Below are 22920 nucleotides of genomic sequence, written 5' to 3'. Positions count from 1 at the left end.
TACTAGTTCACTGTCTGTATATAGCTATCTCTGCTGCTCTTCTGGAAGTAGTAGGGAGGCAGATTCATCTTTTTGTGGTCCTTCTCATTGCTCATGATTTACTTGAGGGACAAGGAAACAGATTCTGGGACTCTTTGATGGGTTTTTCACGCTAATGTCATTATACTTAGTACTGCTCAGGTGATGCAGGCAGACACCAAGATTTGGAAGTTGGCATACCTGCAGCAGCCATTCTAGTCTCAATTAAATGGTAACAACACAAAGTGGTGAAAGAAGAGTTTCTTGATTAATAAACTGTGTAGTAATGTGTCCCCACATTTCTTTTTTTAAATTAATTAATAAGAATATAAAAGCCTTTTGAAATAATATGACTCATTTCATTGCAGAGGGAATTTTATAAGTCCACCTTAGTGTGTGTTTAAAATATGTTTGTTACTATAATGATGAGTAACAAAGGAAATCAGGGGAAATGGATTAATCTGAAATCTGAGTTTGAAAAGGCTTGGAGAACTCAGGAGACCCTTGCTGTCTCACTCCAAGGTGTCTAACTGCTGGCGTATCATGCAGAAATAAATAGCTTTGGAAAAGAAAGGTCTCCCTTCTATTCCTGAGTTTCACAGGGAATTCATGTGGTATAGGTATGCTTCAAGGGAGAACGGTACCTACTTCTGAATTCACCTGCTCACTGGCAAAACTAGGTAAGATTGAAAAGCTTTAGATTCCAGATGAAGTTACTTCAAAGGCAGATGAGTGATCAACAAATATGCTCCAGGTCAACTATGAGCAAGCTAGTGGAAACAACACTGAGGGGCAGATAGGATTCATGGGCTCCCAGAACCATAGGAATGTCGGTCAAGAGTTGGTAATGGATGGCTAGAGACTATAGTGCCTGGAGGATGGGAAAGTCAGATAGAAATATTTTCTCCAACTTGGGACCCAGGAATTGACAGAGAGGAAAACAGTACCAGGCAGGACAGGAGGACAATCTGTGATTCTAAGAGTGAGCTAGAATTTAGAATGTTTTAACATCCTTGCAGCCTGAGGTAGTATGAAACAATGCATTCACGTAAAGCCAAAATTCCTGGAAAGCCAAAGTTCATGGACAGCCAAAATTATATAACTTGATTTTCTTGACATTTGGTCTGAGTTTCTCAGGTGTGTGTGTATGTGTGTGTGTGTGTGTGTGTGTGTGTGTGTGTGTGTGTGAGTGAGTGAGAGAGAGAGAGAGAGAGAGAGAGAGAGAGAGAGAAAGAGAGAAGCTCTGTTCTCTCATGCTAAAACTGATTATTTTATGACTGGGTAAAACCCTATTTGCAGTAAGCACTATTTTAGGGTTTCTTTTCCTCTTGATGTTGATTGCTTTAATCATAACTGAAAATATAAAAACACCAAACATTCAGATCTCTAGACAAAACAAAATAGATAACCTCAGAAACCAGTTTTCAGCGACTGGCAAATAAGCTTCTCTTCAGCATTACGATTTGGGAATGGGTCCTATTGTGTTTTTTTAAGGTATGATTGAGAATTGCAGGTTTTATTTTGCATTTGGGCTGATACAATAATCAGCTAATATTCTCTCTAAAGACACTGGAGACCTATTCTCTCTGCAAACCTGTCAGTTTCTCTGAAGAAATGTTACAAAAAAAATAAGCAAGTTCAGAGGAAAGTTTTCAACAATAAATTCCCATCATTCCTAGATTCCTTTTGTGCTTTAAGAATAAAAATCATCAACAAAATTTTCAGAATTATCTTAAGGAAACTAAAAGAGAGATCTGTGTTTGAATTGTTTCATATTTTTTATTTTATTTTATTTTTAAAGGTTTTTTTTGGTGGTACTAGTGGTTGACTCAGGACCTTGCACTTACTAAGCAGGCAATCTACCATTCCATCCATGAGCCCCACTATTTAAAATAGCAAAATATGAGGAATAAACCTAATGTACAAAGAAAGCCTTGAGCTATCCATATGGTAAAATATTATAAAATATTAGTGGCAAGGAAATTATCATAAGGTACTGTAAAGGTAAAGATGGATAGATATAAAAGCATGCAATGTTTTGCTTCTCTTTATCAAGGGGTGTCTTCTCATGGAGAATATGCTTGCCTTTTAAATTCTTCCACGTCTGTCTCTATATCTTGCATCCCTTTTCTATTGTTTATAATTAAACATTTACTTTTAACTAAATTAAAAATATTATGTTAAATTATAAAGTCTGAACTTTGTAAATTTCCAACAAAACCTACAATCAAGTATAAGTTATATAGACGCTTGAGGACAGCTGCCAATTTTAACAAGCAATATTGAAATTATTCCCCACAAAGGCAAGCTTTCTGAATAAGAACTCCTCTGAAGTCAGCAGAGATGGTGAGATGACTTTCACCACCAGAGAGTCCGAGCAGCCCACTGCAAAGAACAACTGAGTGACTTCCACTTTAGAGTGAAAAACATCTCCACTGCCAGGCTTATTGCCCTCTCCTGAAGCAATCACCATTAAGCTGTTTTGTGTGTATCTTACAGATTTCCTCTATGAGTAGTGATCTTCCACCTTAACCAAGATAAGGTGGTAAGAGAAATAAAAACGATGTGTTCCATGTATCATACTTTATTAATGTTAATTGACATGCTTAATTGTGGTATAAACCACGTTGCTAACCTTCAGCAGTAGGGACTGGAGAGCTGGTATTCATGGCCTGCATGTCCTGTCATTTGTCTGTTTCCACTTCCACCAGACATTATAAGAAGGGAGAAACTGTACTTTGTTGGTTCTTAAATATGTTGCAGATAGATGTCAACATTAGTCAAAATATTAAATAATGATATTTTTATGCATAAATCCTAAATTGCTGCTAAAAGTATTCAGGAATCTGCCTGAAAATTTGCCAGGTAAGGTAAAGGATAATAAAGATGTTTAGCAGTGTTTTAATTAATACTCTTTGGGGTTTTAAAGTAAAACTTTTATCCTTTAGGAAACTGATTTTAACTATGCCCTCAAGTACAATTTATAAAATAGTCAATTGCTAAGCAACACTCAAGAGAATGGCTGAAGCTGGGCATGGTGGTTCATGCCTGTAATCCCAGCACTTAGGAAATGGAGGCAGGAGGCTCTGGAGCTTGAGGCCAGCCTGTGCTACATAGCAAGACTCTGCGGAGGGAGGGAGGGAGAGAAGCAAGAAGGTTGGAAGGCAGGGAAGGAGAGAGAGAGGGAGAGAGAGAGAGAGAGACAGAGGAGAGAGAGAGAGAGAAAGAGAGGGAGAGAGGGAGGGAGAGAGAGGCTTATATAGGTGAGCAGAAAATATAAGTATTTAAGTTGTAGTCTAAGAGACAGAAAAGAAATCATTGATTATGGAAAGAACTCATTGATTATTCTTGAATCTATTATTTCTGTAATTTCTTTTGTTTTTTAGTGGGACTGGGGTTTGAACTCAGGGCTTCACTTGCAAAGCAGGGGATCTACTGCTTGAGTCACACTTTCAGTGCATTTTGCTCGGGTTATTTTGGATATGGGCTGGCCATAGTTTGCTTGGGTTGGTCAGCCTCCTCAGTAGCTACTAGCTTTTATTTTCTCCCGACAATCCTGCCAGCCCTCTGGCTTTCCTGTTCATTCTGTGGTGTTAATGACATGGTCCTGAGAATATGTAATCAAGCCTCACACTCTCAGAATCATGTAGCTGGGACTGACTTTGGCAGCCATCTGTGGATGAGGAAACTGAGGTCTTCAACAAGGAAAGGAATGTGCAATGATAAACAGCTCCCCTATGGAGAAGCCGGAGCTGGGACTCCATCTGCTGTCTGAAGTCCCTGTTAACTTTCATCCACATCTCTCAACTTCCCTGAAGCTTCTCACAGGGTGTCCTTTGTTTTCTGTTTCTTCGCCACCTTGATTTGGGGCCTTGTGTTAGTCAGATTCCCATTTCTATAAAAATAGCTGAGATAATTAACTTATAAAGAGAAAAGGTTTATTTTTTCCTGGTAGTTTTGTATATTCCTATCTATGGCCAATTGGGCCATTGTTTTTGGCCTATGGTGATGCAACATATCATGGTGGGAGTGTGTGTTGAAGCAAGACTAGTTACCTCATGTCCAGGAATGAAAAGAGGGCAAGGAGGGGGCAGGGTTTCCATGATCTCATTCAAGGGCATGTGTCTAATGACCTAAACATCTCCCACTAAACCCTAATCTTATCTGAGGGTGCTAGGGATCGAACATAGTCTTGTGCCTGCTAAGCATGCATCTACTACTGAGCTACATTCTCAGGTTTTAGACCCCAACTCTTGAAGACTCCACTATCTCCCAATAGCAACAACCTGGGGACCAAGTCTTTACCACATCAACCTTTGGCTATAAGACCCCATCACCTATACCCGGACTGTGGCAGCAGTCCCTAACAGGTCTCACTTTCTCACAAATCCCTTTTCACCAAAATCCTTACTCTTTTTAGCTTTCATAGACTGGGAGTGAGGAAATGTGATCTGTGGTCCTGTTCTGCTTGTATGACTTGAGCTCTTTTGTTTACTTAACTGTAAAATAAGATTTTTTTTTTGTGGTGCTGGGGACTGGATCCAGGACCTTCTGCATGCTAGGCAAATACTCTACTACTGAGCTATGCCCCCGTCCCCCTAAAATATAATTATTAACCAGGGAAGTTCTACCATTTTGGAGTGTTTGGGAATACTGGGGTGCTATATTTATTAATTTTAGGTGTCAATTTGATTAGCCCATCTGATACCAAGTAGCTGGTAAGCATTATTTCTAAGCATGTATATGAGGTTATTTCTGAAAGAGATTGACATAGAAATCATGGAGTAAGGAACGTCTATCTTCACCTAATGGGAGTTGTGAGTAGCCCTATCCAGTTGGTTGAGGAACCAGATAGAACAAAAAGGGCAGAAGAAAGGTGAATTCACTGTCTCTTTTCTGAAGCTGGGATTTGTACTAGAGGCTTTGTATCTAGGAACTGAGGTTCTCCAACCTTCAGCCTTGGACTGATAGTTATACCACTGGCTCTTCTTATCCAAGGGCTTCAGATCTGGATTGAGCTGTGCCACCAGCTTCTTTTGTTCTCCAGTTCTCAGACAGTATATCATGGACAATTTCTCATCTCTATAATCACATGAACACAATCCCATAATAAATCCCCTCCCATCTCTCTCTCTCTCTCTATATATATATATATGTATGTATGTATGTATGTATCTAACACCTGTCTATCCAAGAACTCATTTATCTGTGCTATTGGTTCTGATTTTCTGAGGAAGCATGCTAACTGCTAAACACAGAGCTTTTTGATTTGATTTAGTTTTGCTTTGTTTTCACTGTCATCATGACTGTTGGGATGAGGGTACTCTTGAAACTTAATGGATAGGATCAGGAAGAAGTACAGGTTCTGCAATGCAGGGGGCCAGTTCCACACATCAGAGAATTGTATTTCCCCCAATTCTGGTAGAGAAACAATTGGTAGAATGGTCTCTAAAGTCAAGTTTTTACACAAAAATCATCATCTTACTTTTCTCAAATCCATTCAATATATCTTTAAAGACTGCTCGTTCTTCTATGTGGCATTCAAAGTTTTCCAGAAACCAAGACATGACCAGTGGAGACTTGCTGGTACAGATTGCTCACAGTCCTACCCTTGCACCTGTGCCCATGCTTGTGATGTGCAGTTGCTCTTCCTTTGTACCTATCTAGATTCTACCAATTCCAAGTACTAGGTCAGATACATTATTTCAAAAGATACCTATTGTTGGCCTCTTTTGAACTTCTATGGCACTTGTCCTTACATCTCTCTTGGCACTCAATCATATTCTTTTTTTTTTAAGTGAGAAAAAAAAACTTTCATTTTTGTTTTCTCTTCACTTTGTTAAGTCAGGGAGATTTGGGTCTTGTTTGTTACTGCAGCAGAACTTCACTAATCCCAATTATTACAGCCCACATCATCCTGCACGACATCCAAGAGACAGACACACTAAAGACCATGGTGTCCTTGAGAGTCATAGTCCAAAGCTGATAATCATATTCTGATTGCTCCTACTCAACTCTGTATTTTTAGCCTTGCTTCAAAAATAGAATACAGACTTCTCCAGGGCAGGGATTATCTCATACTTCTTTGTTTTCCACAGTGCTCACAGCAAGCAATGCACTAAATCAATATTTGTTGAGCAAAACCACATTACAACAAACATAGTCAACATTTTCTAGTCCACCCTATCCTCTCTTTTTATACCAGAGTCCCTCCTGTCTCCTCAGTCCCCAAGCTGTGGGCTCCTGAAGGAAGAAGATATTTGTTTTCTTAGAGGCTGAGTCTTTGTTTTCTCTGGCATGCTGCTTATGTCATATATCCTCTACCTCCCAGGATCTTCTGCTTTTCTTGATGTGTCCCCTGTTCCAATGCCACCAAAGAGAAGGGATGGGCATACAGATGGGTGACATCTGAGAATCTGATGAACTGGGAGTGAGTACATGAAGAAATAGACAGCTGGCACACATTAGTGCCCTCTCATTATTATGAGACGTGTTAGTCCTTCAGTTAATTCTCAGCTGACACTGATGGCACTTTGCTATTACAGTAGATATTCAATGAATTGTATTTGGGTTATTGAACCAAGGACTATTTTATGAGAAATGGTTCTCAGCCTACACCTCCTGGGATCCTGGTGGTCTCTATGAAGATAGAGCCCAAATACTTTAGAAACAAATCAGGACATAAAAAAAGATTGGCTCATAATATACTTAGGAATGACTGGAATTAGAAAACAGCTGTATTTTGAGTTTTGGCACGAGAAAGGGGGACAGGAAGGGGTAGGGATACAGAAACTGATTCAGAAAGTCAATGAAAGTGATACTTGAGAAAGACAGCAGCCCTTCATTGCGACTGGTAACCACAGGCAGTAAGAGAAGGTATAAAACTAGGGAAGAGCACATAGGATGGGAATAGGGTATTCTGATTAATTTCCTCCAGTTTTTAATATAGGTATACATTATTGCAGCCTTTCCCATGATATTTTGAAGAGTTTAAAGTCAGCAATTCTATGGTGTTATCAGTATTCACTTACTTATGACTGCTAGGCCTCAGGAAGCACACCTGCTGATAGCTGTAAATGTAGGGACCTTCTGACACTGCATCTTCAGTTTTCTTTAAACTAGTCAGATTTTTTTAGTAGTGATGATTTGAACAAAAGGAAGAACAGAAGAAAGGTAATCTGAAGACAGATCTAGGGAGTTAAGTGGGTGCTCTACAGTGGTCATTCATTCTCCTAGAGTGATGACAGATCTAGGGAGTTAAGTGGGTGCTCTACAGTGGTCATTCATTCTCCTAGAGTGCAGTTTGCATATGGCTTTGTCTGTCACCAAGGAGGTACCCCTAGATCCCAGTCACTAAGAAGCAGTTCTGGTTCCACAGACGAGCAGACACTATGCCCTGTGAGCATTTATTCAGGGGCATGAGGAGGGTTACCTCTCCAGCACTGTAACTCCGGAGCCTCTGCAGGTGCTGCCGATGAGTCAGATGATTGGGAAGGCGACCATTCTGAAGAGGGATTCGGGGGTCAATGAAAGTGGTTGCTCGACTATTGTGGTCCACAAAGAAAGACTGTAGGTAGAAAAGACAAAGACATTGTGAGAGAATGGGTCAACATGGAGTGATACTATGAGACGTTACAGGGTTCAGTCATCATGTTTATTATTGCCCCTTTCTCCTCTTCACTTGTTAAAAATCTACTCTAAATTTATCTAGTTAGATGGGGATTCAGGGAACTGAATGAAGAAAATAATAAAAAGAACCCCAAATATCACAACCTAAAGATAGCTGGAAACTATTCTTCAGTTACTGTCTTTTGAAGAAAATGTAACGTTTGGTGTAGACATATTAACCTTAAATAACCATGATGAATTTTAGTCTTAGATATTTTTAGTTGTCACCTGACAGAAGTAGTAAAAATTTTTTTACACACTTTTAGAAATTATTTTTGAAAGGTATGGACTTACAGTTTCAAATATTAAGTACCAAGGTAAGCCCAGCCTTTTAAAGGGCTCTATAAAAAGTCACATAAGAAGTTTCATTACAGAGATTAAAAATATCTACCCCTTGGGAAAAGGTTAAATACAAGCTCTACTAATATCATGTGAACCAATATTTGTGACTTGTGATAAAATTTCCCAAGGTAGCATCTCACAAATAGGAAAAGAGCTGAATGTCCAAATTATGAAGTTGTATGCCCTGAAAAACTGTGAGGCTTAAAAAGTGAATCTAGGGCCAGGGGCATAGCTCAAGTGCCAGAGCACCTGCCCAGCAAGCACAAGGCCCCGAGGTCAAGCTGCAGTACCATGAAAACAATGAAAAAAATGAGGCTACTGATAATGAACAAACTGAGAAAGAATATATGAAAATAATTCCATTTACAATAGCCTCAAAAAAAAATCAAATACCTAGGTGTAAACTTAACAAAGGATGTGAACAACCTCTACAAGGAAAACTATACACTTCTGAAGAAAGAGATTGAGGAAGACTATAGAAAGTGGAGAGATCTCCCATGCTCATGGATTGGTAGAATCAGCATAGTAAAAATGTCTATACTCCCAAAAGTAATCTACGTGTTCAATGCAATTCCCATCAAAATTCCAATGACATTCATTAAAGGGATTGAAAAATCTACCGTTAAATTTATATGGAAACACAAGAGGCCACGAATAGCCAAGGCAATAGTCAGTCAAAAGAACAACGCTGGAGGTATCACGATACCCGACTGCAAACTATATTACAAAGCAATAACAATGAAAACAGCATGGTACTGGCACAAAAACAGACAAGAAGACCAGTGGAACAGAATAGAGGACCCGGATATGAAACCACACAACTATAACCAACTTGTCTTTGACAAAGGCGCTAAAAATATATAATGGAGAAATAGCAGCCTCTTCAACAAAAACTGCTGGGAAAACTGGTTAGCCATCTGCAAAAAACTGGAACTAGATCCATATTTATCACCCTATAACAATATTAACTCAAAATGGATCAAGGATCTTAATATCAGACCACAAACCCTAAAGTTGGTACAGGAAAGAGTAGGAAATACTCTGGAATTAATAGGTATAGGCAAGAACTTTCTCAATGGAACCCCAGCAGCACAACAACTAAGAGATAGCATAGATAAATGGGACTTCATAAAACTAAAAAGCTTCTGCTCAACAAAAAAAATGGTCTCTAAACTGAAGAGAACACCTACAGAATGGGAGAAAATATTTGCCAGCTACACATCAAAGGACTGATAATCAGAATATATAGGGAACTCAAAAAACTAAATTCTCCCAAAATTAATGACCCAATAAAGAAATGGGCAAGTGAACTAAACAGAATTTTCTCAAAAGAAGAAATTCAAATGGCCAAAAAACAATGAAAAAATGCTCAGCATCCCTAGCAATAAAGGAAATGCAAATTAAAACCACACTAAGATTCCACCTCACCCCTGTTAGAATAGCCATCATTAGCAGCACCACTAACAACAGGTGTTGGCGAGGATGTGGGGAAAAAGGAACCCTCTTACACTGCTGGTGGGAATGTAAACTAGTACAACCACTCAGGAAAAAAAATTGGAGGCTTCTTAAAAATCTAAACATTGATCTACCATATGATCCAGCAATACCCAAAAGACTGTGACACAGGTTACTCCAGAGGCACCAGAACACCCATGTTTATTGCAGCATTGCAGCACTATTCACAATAGCCAAGCTATGGAAACAGCCAAGATGCCCCACTACTGAGGAATGGATCAAGAAAATGTGATATCTATACACAATGGAATTTTATGCAGCCGTGAAGAAGAATGAAATGTTATCATTCGCAGGTAAATGGATGGAACTGGAGAACATCATTCTGAGTGAGGTTAGCCTGACCCAAAAGACCAAAAATCGTATGTTCTCCCTCATATGAGGACATTAGATCAAGGGCAAACACAACAAGGGGATTGGACTTTGATCACATGATAAAGTGAGAGCATACAAGGGAGGTATGAGGATAGGTAAGACACCCAAAAAACTAGATAGCATTTGCTGCCCTCAACGCAGAGAAACTAAGGTGGATACTTTAAAGCAACTGAGGCCAATAGGAGAAAGGGAGCAGGAACTAGAGAAAAGGTTAGTTCGAGAAGAATTAACTTTGAAGGTAACACACATGCACAGGAAAGCAATACGAGTCAACTTCTTGTATAGCTATCCTTATCTCAACTAGCAAAAACCCTTGGTCCTTCCCATTATTGCTTATACTCTCTCTTCAACAAATTAGAGATAAGGGCAAAATAGTTTCTGCCGGGTAGCGAGGGTGAGGGTGGGTAAGGGAGGGAGCGGGGGTAAGGGGGGATAAATGACCCAAACGTTGTATGCATATATGAATAAAAAAAGAACAATAAAATAAAATCTTTGGGCAATCTGAAAAAAAATGAGGCTATATAAAACAAGCTCAGCAAACTGCACCAGTTAACTATAGTTTGGCCAACTGTTATGATAACAGTATGTAATCTGAAATACTATATAAAGCAAGTACTTTAATAAAATCATTGTTGTGAGGACTAAAGTGATGGTGGTGATATCACAAATACTAGTAAAGATTCTGAAATGTGAGTGGAAAAGTCCAAAATTTATAAACATATTTATATAGCAGAAGATTGTAAGCAAACAAGTGTTAGTTAAATTAACAACTATTAAAAGAAGACTTTTTATTATTCAAATACACTCTACAAGTTGATAAATTAAATAGGCTCCTTATATTTGTACATGTATGATAATTTTTAGTACAAATTCTTAAATGTTGAAATGATTACTGGGTTAAAAGTTAGAAAAATATCTAAGGAACTCATAGCAACAAACTATCCTTCATGACAGCTATACAGATTTACTACCTTGCTATAGTGCATGTAAGTAATACTCCTTTTTATGTTTTCATAAATGCTGAGTCATTTTAAATGAATGTTAAAAGGTGAATAATCTCAATTATAATTTACCATGGAAATTAGAAAAGAAAAATTTTTCCATAAGTTTATCAGTCAATTTCATCAGAGAGAGTATTGTCTTCAATGTCTGCTCCCTTTTTGTTATTGGCAGGATGTCAAGGTTTTCTCATTTATTTCAGTATGTGCATAGTTACATATATGCTTTCACATTCATTTTTGATTTTTTGCTTTGTTTTCCAGCACAATATTTTTTTATTCCTATGATTTAAGTTTTTCAATCCTTGCTCTCTGTAGGTTAGGTGAAGTTTAAAGGTATTCTCTTAGATTTTCAAGTGAGTTAATTATTAACACCAAATCTTTCATCTTTTCTCAAACTAATTTTGTATGATGTGAGGTTGTAATTTGGTATTTTTCTCATGGTTTTCCAAATTAAGCATTCCTTATTATTTTATTTCATATAAATTTCTTATAAATATTACTGTCTGTTTCAGGAATATTTTATCTGTTCCAATGGTTTGTTGGCTTTTCATTGATTCCACACTATTCCAATTAATGTCCATGAAACAAAATCTTTCCAAGATTTTCTTAGGTATCCTCGTTTGCTTGTTTTTACTTTTCCAGATGAAGTGGTAATAATTTTGTTAGGTTCCAAAATTAAGATTTTGCTTAGAATCATTTTAAGATTAGAAATTATTTGGGAGAGGATTTATTCTTATTATTTTTGAGTGATGTATTGGGGTTTGCATTCAGCACCTCAGGCAGCTAGGAAAGTGCTGCACTACTTGAGCGATGCAACCAGTCATATTTGCTTCAATTTGTTTTTAAACGGGGGCTCACACATTGGTCCAGGTTGGCCTCAGACAGTGATCCTTCTTGCTCTGCCTCTAAAGTATCTGAGATTACAGCATGCACCAAAATGCCTGACCTAGAATTCATTCTTTATAATAGTCGGTATACTTATTTCCTATTTCTGATACTGTCCATGAAAGATTTTCTCTTCATAAAGTTGTGTAGTGACTTCTTGAAAGACACATATTTATGATGAAAGTAGTTTTAGGTATTTAATATTATTTGTTGCTTTTCTGAATACTTCTTTTCCTATAATATTTTATAACTCACAATTGCTGGTACCTACAAAAGCTATTATTCATATCTTGTGGTCTATTCATCATATTAAAAGCTTCTATCAAGTAAGCTATTATTTTAAGTGTATCATCTTTGATTTTCATTTCTGTATAGCCATGATTTTGGCTCCTCTACACCAGCTCTTTTATTTTTACCTCCATTCTTGTAACACTGGTGAGAAGTTGTAGCACAATGTTAAGTAACAGGTGATAATTGCAACCTTTCCTTGTCCTTAATTTTGATGGGAAAACAACAACGTTTCAAGAGTAAAATATGATGCTGTTTGTTGTTTTATGAGTGGCTTCTGTAGTCATGAAAATGTATTCATATTCTGCTATAGTTTGAATCATTTTTTTGTTTTGTGGTGGTATTGAGGTTGAACTCAAGGTTTTCTACTTGCTAGGCAAGCACTCTACTGCTTGAGTCATGTCTCCAGCTCTTTTTGCTCTGGTTATCTTGGAGATAGGGTCTTGTCCGGGCTGTCCTGGACTGTGATCCATTTCGTGCTTTAACTGGGATGACAGGTATATGCCACCATGCTCAGCTTTTTTCTGTTAAGATGGGCCGTGCAAACTTTTTTGTCTGTGCTGGCCTGCAACCACAATTCTTCCAATCTCAGCTTTCCATGTAGCTGGGTGCACACTACTGCACCCAGCTATTGTGAGCTTTTTGCCCAGAGTAGCATTGAACTGTGATTCTCCCAATCTCAATCTCCCAAGCAGCTAAGATTATAGGTATAAGCCCCAGCACCCAACTGTAGTTTAGATCATGAATGTGTTCCAAAGGTCTGTGTGTTTAAGGCTTAGTCCTCCAGTCTGTAGACCTATTGAGAAGTGGTGAAATCTTTAGGAGGTGGTTCTGCTAGAAGGTAATTAGGGCATTAGGGGAATGCCCTTGAAGGGGACACTGGGATCTCTCCCTGTTCCTGTCCCTCTCATTGCTTCCAGTCTGCTATGAGGTGGACAAGTCTCTCCTCCATGCGGTCCTACCATGATTCACTGCCTTTCCACAGGGCCAAAAGCCACAGGCCAACTGACCATGGACTGAAACCTCTGAAACCGTGAGCAACAATAAATCTTTCTCACTTATAAATTGGTTGTTTCAGGTATTTTTGTCACAGTTAAACAACATATACTTCTAGTGGGATGGCTTTTATATTAAGTAAGCCATCACATAAACTACTGCTTTCGATACATTCTCTTTGATTCTCACTAGCAAATAATAATAATTTTGTTTCCTTCATAAAGACTGTTGGTATTACCTCTTTTCCTGTAATATTGAGGAGAACATATCTTATTTTGGAATCAATTAATTTACTAGGAATACTATTTTGTTTCTAAAATGTAAATTGTATTTAGTTTTTATTGCCTTCTTCTCTAACATATCTTACAATGATCAGCTGAAATTCCTCAGTAATTTGTAAAATATTGTTTAAAATACTATTGAAATTCCTCAATAGCTTATAAAATATTGCTGAAAAATCAGTAACAGATTTTCTAGTAGTAAATGACCATCATCTATTTAATTGTGATAAGTCATTCTTTTACTATACTGCCTAATTTAATATTTCTTTTTTTCATGCTAGGAATTGAATCTAGGGATTCATGCATGTTTAATATGTTTCCTACCACTGAGCTATAACTTTAATCCTAAATATTTCACTTTTTAATACGAGCTTTTGGGAACTGCAGCAAGTTCTGCCTATAGCCTATAGTTTTTTACGATAGAAAGTTCTCTAGTTTTATTTTTATTCATGGGTATTTACTTCGATACAATTTTATCACTCATGAAGGATCACGTATCACTACCACAGTCAGGATGCAGAAAAGTTCATTTCCACAAGGATCCTTCAAATTGCCTTTTTACAACTGGATTCACCTCCTCCCCATTCCCATCATACCAATAACACCTGGGCAACCACTAATCTGTTCTCCATTTCTCAAATTTTGTAATTCTTCAATATTTTATCATTTCGAGTTGACCGTTTTTTTACTCACTCATTCAAAAAAATTGCTTGAGATTCATCCAAGCAATTACGTTGAGTTGCAGTCATTCTTTTTTTATTGCTGAGTAATAATATTCTATGGCGTGGATGTACCAAAGTCTGTGCCATGAAGTGTTACTTTTTTTTTCTGGTGTTACTAGCAAAACTGTGATTATTTAATAAGAAGAACTATGCAGTTTACATTTTTTTCCTATGTCTAGAGTAGATCATAAACATATCTGGAAGTAGGAAAGTAATTCATCAATGCATTTTCTCACATATTGCAGGACTACAAATCCATTCGACTTTTTATATTTCCCAAATTGATTATTTATCATTTATATACAGTATTTTAAAAATAGTTCATTTCTTGTAGGTTTTCTAACAGTGATCTCATACATTTGTATACCTATAAATACAACTTGTCTTTTAAAAAAATGTCCTGAATCTGTTACATCTGAGTTCAATTACTCGGTTTTATTGAATAATTTCCTTACATCGATTTATTTCTCTTTCACAACAACTGTTACATTATTTCTTATATTTATAATTCATACATTTCTGCCTTAATTACTGTTGCTATTATCCTTTCTCTAAGTTTTTGATTTGGAAGATTATACTTTGTATTTATTTTTCTTGTTTGATACTAAAAACAAGAACTTTTATTTTCAGTACTTGATTTTAAAAGCAATAGTCATTTAGAACATGATTTTGGATCCCTAGCTGGGAAGGATTTATTCTTATAAATTGTTGTGAAATTTGTTTTTTTTTTCATTTTTCTTTTATTATTCATATGTGCATACAAGGCTTGGTTCATTTCTCCCCTCTGCCCCCACCCCCTTCCTTACCACCTACTCCCCCCCCCAATACCCAGCAGAAACTATTTTGCCCTTATTTCTAATTTTGTTGTAGAGAGAGTATAAGCAATAATAGGAAGGAACAAGGGTTTTTGCTGGTTGAGATAAGAATAGCTATACAGGGCATTGACTCACATTGATTTCCTGTGCGTGGGTGTTACCTTCTAGGTTAACAAAAAAACAAAAACAATAACAAAAAAAAAAAGAAAATAAATTGAGCTTTATTGCTTTGTGGTCATGGAATTCCATTTGGATATCTTCTACTTTTTAATATTTTTTTTGTGGTAGTGAATGCTATAACTCAAAAAGGGTCTCATAGGATCTTGAAAATAAGGTGTAAGTCCTATTTTTTGACTTATTTTGTCATGGCCAATGTAACATAAGTTGGCCATTTTTAACCATTTTTAAGTGTGCCATTCAGTGGCGTGATGTAAGGTAACTGCTGTGCACTGTTACCACTCATCAAACTTCCCGTCTCCTTGAACTGAAACTCTGCATCCATTAAGTAACTTCTTATTGTTTTTCTTATACCCCTGATAACCTTGGTTCTATTTTCTGTCTTCATGAATTTGACTATTCTAGGTCCTCATATAAATATAATTATACAATAGTTACTCTTTTATGTCAGTTTATTTCACTTAGCATGGTTTTAAGGTTCATTTGCATTGTACCATGTATCAAAATTTCATTCCTTTTTAAGATTGAGTAATATTCCATTGAGTACATAACATTTTGTTTAATCATTTATGTAAGCTCCATTTTTAGCAAAAATATTAATAAGTGTTTCATTAATACAAAATTACATTATTCAAGTTCTGACTTCCATTTTTAATCTGTCAGACTGATGGATGTAAGACAACTTTTCTTATGACTATTTCTTTATTTCTTTTTCTTTATTTAATATAATATGGTGTTATTTGGCTTATAAGATATAGTATATCTTTTTTATTGTTGTTTTGTTTTGAAAAATGGACTGTAGCTCAGGCCAACCTTAAACTTGAGATGATCCTCCTGTCTCAGCCTCTTCCTGGGATTACAGGCATGTACCACTGTGCCTAGCTCTATTGTGTCTTTAATTGTGTCACTGATTAAAATAAAATATTTCTCTGACCCCACTTAGTGATTATGAATTTGAACTTGCCTTTATATACTAATACACCACCACTGATCTGTCTGTTACTGTTTTCACACTATACTAACATTTACTCTTTTTTTTTTCAAGTTTCTGGATCATTTCTTAGATATGACCTTGTATAAACTGGATCTGCTTGTTACCAAACCTGCAAGTGTTTTCCTTGTGGCATGTAAGCTTATCCTAATTCTACTTGACAGAACTGTTATGCTTGGCTTTACTTTTGTTATCTTATTTTTATTATTTCTATTTTCTTTGCAGAATTTTTTAGCATTTTGCTACACAAACTATGTTTTGCTTGATTTTTATCTTTTGTAGGAATGTGGAAAAGAAAAATCTTGTTTGAAGTGGTACAAGCAGTTGCCTTTTAAGTATGTCAAACGATTGCCTGTAGCCTTTGTTCTGCAAATTGCACAACTTGACCCCCACTACACTCAGCTTGGAGCTTAGGGCAACTTCCCTTCCCTGCCACCTCCCTCTTGCTGCTTCCTCATCTTCTGAATTTCAGTTTGGGGATGTTGATCCAGCTTACTATTAAATTACTTTTCTGCTTTTATTATACATCTTTCCCCATATTTTATTCAGGCTTTCCTGATATATTTTAAAGCTTTGTAAAAGTAATCACTTATACTTAACATTTCTATATTTGATTAATTTGAGTATTCACCACTAGTCCTTTTCCTACTATGACTTGTCCATTTTCGATTTGTCATTTTCCTTCATTCATCATCCATCTGGAGAATGGCTTTTGGCATTTGATTAGGATGGGTAAGAAAAGAGGGGGAACTCTGATCTTGTACACAAATGACCACAATTTATCTGTTTATGAAATTGTTAAGTCATATCTACTATCTTGTGGTCCTTGCTCTATGGATTTCTGTAGTTTATTTTGGGGCTGGGAAATTTGAGGTTGTCTGATTTTTATTTTTCTTGTAGATAGCTTTTATATTGTGAATGACTGCATATTGAAAAGATTAAAAAACCTTTTGTGTATATCTCAGCCATTATGCTTTCTGTTAATGTGATGACTAGGAGGTGAGGGTATCATCTGCTGTATATATGAACCAGAGCTTATTGCATTTGGAGGCCTCCCTGTCATTCTTCTGGTCTCCTTGCCCTAGTGCAAGAGCATTGTTCATGGGAACCCAAGGCTAAGCAAGTCATTCACATGAGTATATGCTATTAGCATAATAAACACTGCATTCTGTTCATTGGTTCATAACGTCCTCTTGGCATCTTGATTAAGCAACACATGTAAACATGGCTACTGAAAACTACTGGGACCAGACGCATGTACCCCTGCTCTGATAAGATGTTCCTTTACTTTCTGCTCTGGCTCTGGCTTTATTTCCCAACCTAATGCATATCTGCAAGGTATAAATCACTATCATTCTCTCAGTGGAAGCCACAGACACAAATGAGAAGACCCCAGGGTTGTGGGTAGATTCTGGCCAGGGTGGCTTTTCTACTATACAAGGAATGTCTCTTCCCATGCTGCAATTCACCCCTGATTCCAGAGGAGCTGGTCTTAGACAGTCTTTTCACTAACAGACTTAACATTCTTTGTCCAACACACTCTAAGGAGCACTGGCTCACAGGAAAACTAAGCCATTTGAAGAGATAAATCTGTGGCTCCCAGAGGACAATGATGCCCCATCAACCCCACTGGGGGACTTGTGGCTTTGTAGTGCACAGTCACAGAAGCAGGTAGCTGTGCAATGCCACTTCCTATTAAGAGACATGTTTGCTGGCAGACTTTCTGTTTGCTTTGACATTAACAGAGGGAGGGATGGTCTCTAGCAAAGTTCCTAAGAGATTATTCAGAGATGACTTTTTAGCACTTGTGGCCTGTTCTGTAAATACACTGAGGTGACTGGTGATGCCTAAGAGAACATTCTACTCAGCTAGACTACCAAAGCATTGCTGGGATGAGGTACTTGGGTTAAGGTCACACAGAGGAAAAATACAGGCCAGCAACATCACATGGGCCCAGAAAACTCCATCTGTTTGGCAGGCTGTTTTAAGGAATTTATTAGGGAAATTACAACAAATAATGCAATAATGCCACCTCCATTTAGCCAATAATTTTATCCCGAGAATTGTCTGTGTAAGGAGGCAATTCAAAAGATAGCAATTGAACAGACGTGTTTTCCCATTCCAAATGTAAATTTTAAATGATGTAGATAGTTCTCCATTGAACATGATCTCGCATTCTCAGGGGACACAACAATATCAAGATTGGGGTACCACTGGTATCTAGTGGGCAGAGGTTAAGGATGCTACTAAACATCCCATAATGCATAGCAAGTTGCCCATTTCCTCTGCAATAGCGTTGAGCTGAGAAGCGCCCCCAGTGTGGGCAGTTATCGCCTCCCTTCTTCCTGGAGCCCAATAACGCATCTCTGAAACACATGGAATTTGTGCCCACAATCCCCTCTTTTTTTTCTTCAGAGTCTTCTACTTGACGAATCATTATTTGGAGAAAACACCACACCTTCCTCACACTTACCTTTCCCTGCTGGTCTGTTTTGATCTCCCAGCCCCGGGGCAATTCCAGCCGTGTGTCTGCAAACATGTTGATGAAATTCACCAAGTCCCGGTTGTGCTGGTAGCGTTCAAAATTGCGAGCATCTCGCCGGACTTTCAGAATCATGTGCTTTAAGCAGGTGCTACTGGTGAAGACTCGGTAGGCACTCTGAGACGGTTCAGGGCAGATCAGGGCAGAGAGTGAGAAATCCAGAGAAAAACAACCTATGCACACGGTGAATACTTTAATCTGATACAATGTGATAGCTACCCAGTAATTTACTGTGAGCCTGAGCTGGAGTTCCCAGAAGCAGGGATCTTGCTCAAAGAGCAAATGTGCATTGTTGACACATATGGACCTGTTTGCTAACTCAGTTCAACTTGACTCTGCAGCCTGGCACACTGTCAATGTCTCATGCATCTCTGTGCCTTCCTCCCTAGTCTCAGTCTCACTTGGCTCTCCCAAGCTTTCCTGTGTTACTCTGAACATGGCTCCTCTCCTTCCCATTCTTTTCTTGGACTGCAGAGGTCTGCCTTTGGTCCTGTTATTTGTCTAACACACAGTAATATAGTCATTTACGATTCCTGTGGACTTGAGGCTAGACTTCAGAGGTGTAACATTACTGTGACTTTTATATAATACAGGGCATGAGAAGAAAAAAAAGTTTTAGGAGTCTGTCAATGTGTCAAGTGACAATTTAATGGTATGCAGGGCTGGGGTGTGTGTGTGTGTGTGTGTGTGTGAATGTGTGCACATGCATGCAGTGAAAAGACAGACTGTGTGAAACCAGAGAAGGTTGGATCAACGACTCCTGCTATCCCAAAGCCCACCAGGTGCCCAGTGCCTAGTGTAGTGCCTGCCATACTCGTTGCCCCTTTTTGGCTCCTATGGCACCACTGGAAAGCCACTTTGAGTTCAATCACTAATCTCTTCCTTCTCCAACCACAACCTCCAACACTGCATCGAACTACTGCACCTATCTAATGGAATCATTACTAACTCAGGTTATGATTCAAATGATCCAAAGAAACCTCTCGTTCCTTCTTGAGCCCTCATCTTTTACCCACCTGTGACCACAGGGAATGTGAGCATAATCGATGCCCTAAGAAATCTCTCTGAATTGAGGCATTCCTTTCCATGCTTACAGTCCCTTCCTGAGCGTGGGCCTGGATCATCTTTCACTTGAGTGGCTGAATCGCTCTCTCATCTTCGCTCATTGCCCACTGGAGTCAATCCAGGTTCTTTTGCATAGCATACCAGGTGTTTACTGCTGAGTCTCCACGCTTCTTTCCTGTCTGCAGGTACCCACACTGTAGCCACTTAATACACTGTCCCTTAGTACTTCTTCCTGTCCACTTTCAACCTTTACGAGTCAATTCAGTTGTTGCTTTCTGCTCCATGGAGCTCCTCAGGCACTTTATCCTCCCTAGGTTTGGGCCCTGTCCTGTCATGTGAGGCTGATCATGTTACATTGTCGCTCTGCCAAACAGACATCTATCTAGGTGTCTTCTTATATTGTCTTTGTGACTTGAGCACCTAGATTTGTACCAGAACTTCAGAAAATATTTGTTGAATGGAAGAATTAATGGATATACTGATACTGTGTTATTGTTTGCTGGAAAATATCCCCCCAAACTGCAATAAAAAGTACATGCACAAAGTCATCAGAATATTTGAAAAATGTATGAAAGGGAAACCTACTTATTTATCTAGGAGAAATTTATTTTAAGATTTCGTTAGTGGAAATGATTTTATAAAAGGGAATCTGGTCACTTCATATTCCTATTTCCTTTAAAATAAAACAACACATATTAATTGCCAAGGAATTTTCACTAATATGAGCCTTACAAAAACCTAAAGAGGCAACAGCATTTCAAAATCCAGCCATCTTACTTGTGGGATTCAAGGAGAGTGAGAAGAGGGACTATAGACCAGTGGACTGAATTGTCTTTTTATTTTCTCAGTATGGGGATTAAATTCTGGTCTCTTTAATCTCTCAAATGACTGCACAAAGCTTGTTTTGGGTCCTGATGGAGCTTGGCTCTCTCTACATTTGCAAGCACTCACATAATTGGCGTGCAGCACAGTGAAGAATTCAGGGTTGGTGATAAACTTGACCGCTGGGGACTGAAGCAGCAAGGTGACTTTTTGTGAGTTGACAGGAGAAAGTGACCCTTCTCTCCTCAGATCTGGAAGAAGTGAAGCAAAGTAACAGAATACATTAGAAAAAGTCCTTTCAAACTCAGTACTTCTCTGCCCAACAGCACCTGCACAGCAGACTGTTGCTTTTCACGATGGCATAACCAGGTGTGCTACAGGTCAAGCATCCCTTTTCTGAATGTTCAAGACCAGAAGTCTTTCAGATTTTTTCAGATTCTGAAATATTTGTATGTACACGATGATATATCTTCAGGATGGATCCAAGTCTAAACACAAAATTAATTTATATTTCATATACACCCAATATACATAGCCAGAAAATAATCTTGCACAATTTTTATGGGTGGGTGATAAGGTACTGCTGTGTAGCCCAGGCTGGCCTTGAACTTGAGATCTTCCCACCATGCCTCCTGAGTGCTAGGATTACAGGTGTGTCCCACCACACCTGGCTCATAAAATATGTTTAATAATTTTGTGCATGAACCTAAGTTCCACGGTGTAGAATTTTTCCATTGGTAGCATCATGTTGACACTCAAAAAGTTCATTTTTTTGGAACAGTTTGAAGTTTGGATTAGAGATGCTCAACCAGTATCAGTTTTTGTAAGTCATTTAAGAATTACTTCCTAGTAGTGCTCTTGCATAACTTCATTAGGCTCAAGTCTTCTAAAATCTCCTCTTTATCTAATGATTTTTTTCTTACTTTCATCATAAGTTACTAAGCATAGCTATGACTTTTTTGTTTTGTTTTTGTTTTTGCAGAAAGGGGCACACCAGCAAAACCACAGCCTATTGGCAGCTGTGAGCCCAGCAGCATCCTGAGGACCCAGTAGGTCCAGCTCGGCTCATATTGCCAATGTGTAGAGCTGTAGGATAAGTGCATGGGTATGAGTCTCAGCCATTAAATATGGGGATGGTTTATTACACAGTAAATACCAAGTGATCCAATACCGAACCTCAAAGTCAGTTTTCTGTTCCTTTTTTTCTTCATGTTTCTAATTACTTGACCATTGATTGCCATGGTTTCTTTCAGAAGGCTGAACAAAGAAATTAACAGAAAAACCCAATCTAGTCAACTTCGTTAGTATATCTGGTAAAAATGAATAGAATATAAGCAACTAAAATTGTTGGTGGAACTGTTTATTGCACCTGAGAGGTCACATGAAAATGTTCAACTTCCCTGAGACTTTTTTTTGGCAAATAAATCTGCCATCATTTAACCCTGATTCAAAGAAAAAGTGGATTATTAGGATGTCACTGTGATAATCTGGTATCATTACAGGTTCAAAAAGTGGAAGCCAGTCTCATGCCTTTTGAATATCCTTGTCTGAGTTCCACTCAGGCAGATTCAAAGATAGGAGAACTAGGCTCCTGTTGGATGCATGCTGTAGGCGGTAAAAAAAATGCTCTTGGTGTTCCTAACCAGAAGCCTGCTGGAAAAATTTCTTTGTCCCCAGGTTACTCCCTCAGGAGAACTGGATTTATTCTAAATGCAAGCAAGCAATTATTCCTAGTGTTATCACATGGCTCCTTTGAAATAGACTGTGAACTTTCATTGAATGTTTTATTGACAAGTGGAAAAACCTTAAGATACCAACAGATACATTTATATGACAACACATGATTAAGCCACCATAAAAGTTGCCCTGATGCACAAATATCACAGAAAACTCAGCTATATCCCCAGAATCCATTTGCTTTCCTCTTTCTAGACCCCAAACCATGATGGTAGAGTTCTGTTCACTTCTTGTCCATGACTCCTTCTAATTGTCCTGGTGGGGGGCTCTGCTGTCTCCCTTGCCCTGTTGGGGCCCTTTCTCATCCTAGTCCTCTATCCATTCTTTTGTTCTCTTTACCCTAGGGTAGGCTCCCGTAAGGTAGGATAAGGGGCTTGTACACTTTGGTCACACAGCCATCCCCAGGGTCTCCTCCAATACCTAAGTTCGACTGGGGAGATTCAGCTTCAGAGTCACTCCCTCCACCTCCGTTTCCTCCCCCTGGGACTTGCTCACAGCTTTGACTGCCAGAATCTTCTTCAGGTCTCTCTGTTGCAATGGTTCGCTGAATATTTTGATACCTTTACATTAAAAAATAGAAAGATAGGAATTAACTTCTGTTAATTTGCTTGGATACCACTGTTCTGAATTAGACAACTGGAGAAGTCTGTTAAGAACTGAATGTCAGGAAAGAAATGCTGAAA

The 22920-nt window shown here is 38.2% G+C and overlaps 1 protein-coding gene across 14 annotated transcripts in view; it reads right to left on the bottom strand.

The window, feature by feature from the left end:
- Hecw1 (HECT, C2 and WW domain containing E3 ubiquitin protein ligase 1) overlaps nucleotides 1–22920 on the bottom strand; it is a 419560-nt gene that overhangs the window by 75727 nt on the left and 320913 nt on the right. For all 14 annotated transcript variants that reach the window (XM_074065380.1, XM_074065387.1, XM_074065388.1 and 11 more), the window contains 4 exons: nucleotides 22658–22797; nucleotides 20630–20751; nucleotides 18545–18730; nucleotides 7451–7585 (listed from right to left, as the gene is read on the bottom strand). In XM_074065380.1, the coding sequence (XP_073921481.1) occupies nucleotides 7451–7585; nucleotides 18545–18730; nucleotides 20630–20751; nucleotides 22658–22797 (583 nt within the window). The remainder of the gene's footprint in view (nucleotides 1–7450; nucleotides 7586–18544; nucleotides 18731–20629; nucleotides 20752–22657; nucleotides 22798–22920) is intronic.

This window comes from Castor canadensis, chromosome 2 (assembly GCF_047511655.1).
Source record: "Castor canadensis chromosome 2, mCasCan1.hap1v2, whole genome shotgun sequence".
Lineage (NCBI taxonomy): Eukaryota > Metazoa > Chordata > Mammalia > Rodentia > Castoridae > Castor > Castor canadensis.
The sequence above is the reverse complement of the archived record's forward strand: the minus strand, read 5'-3'. Positions and strand labels throughout refer to the sequence as shown.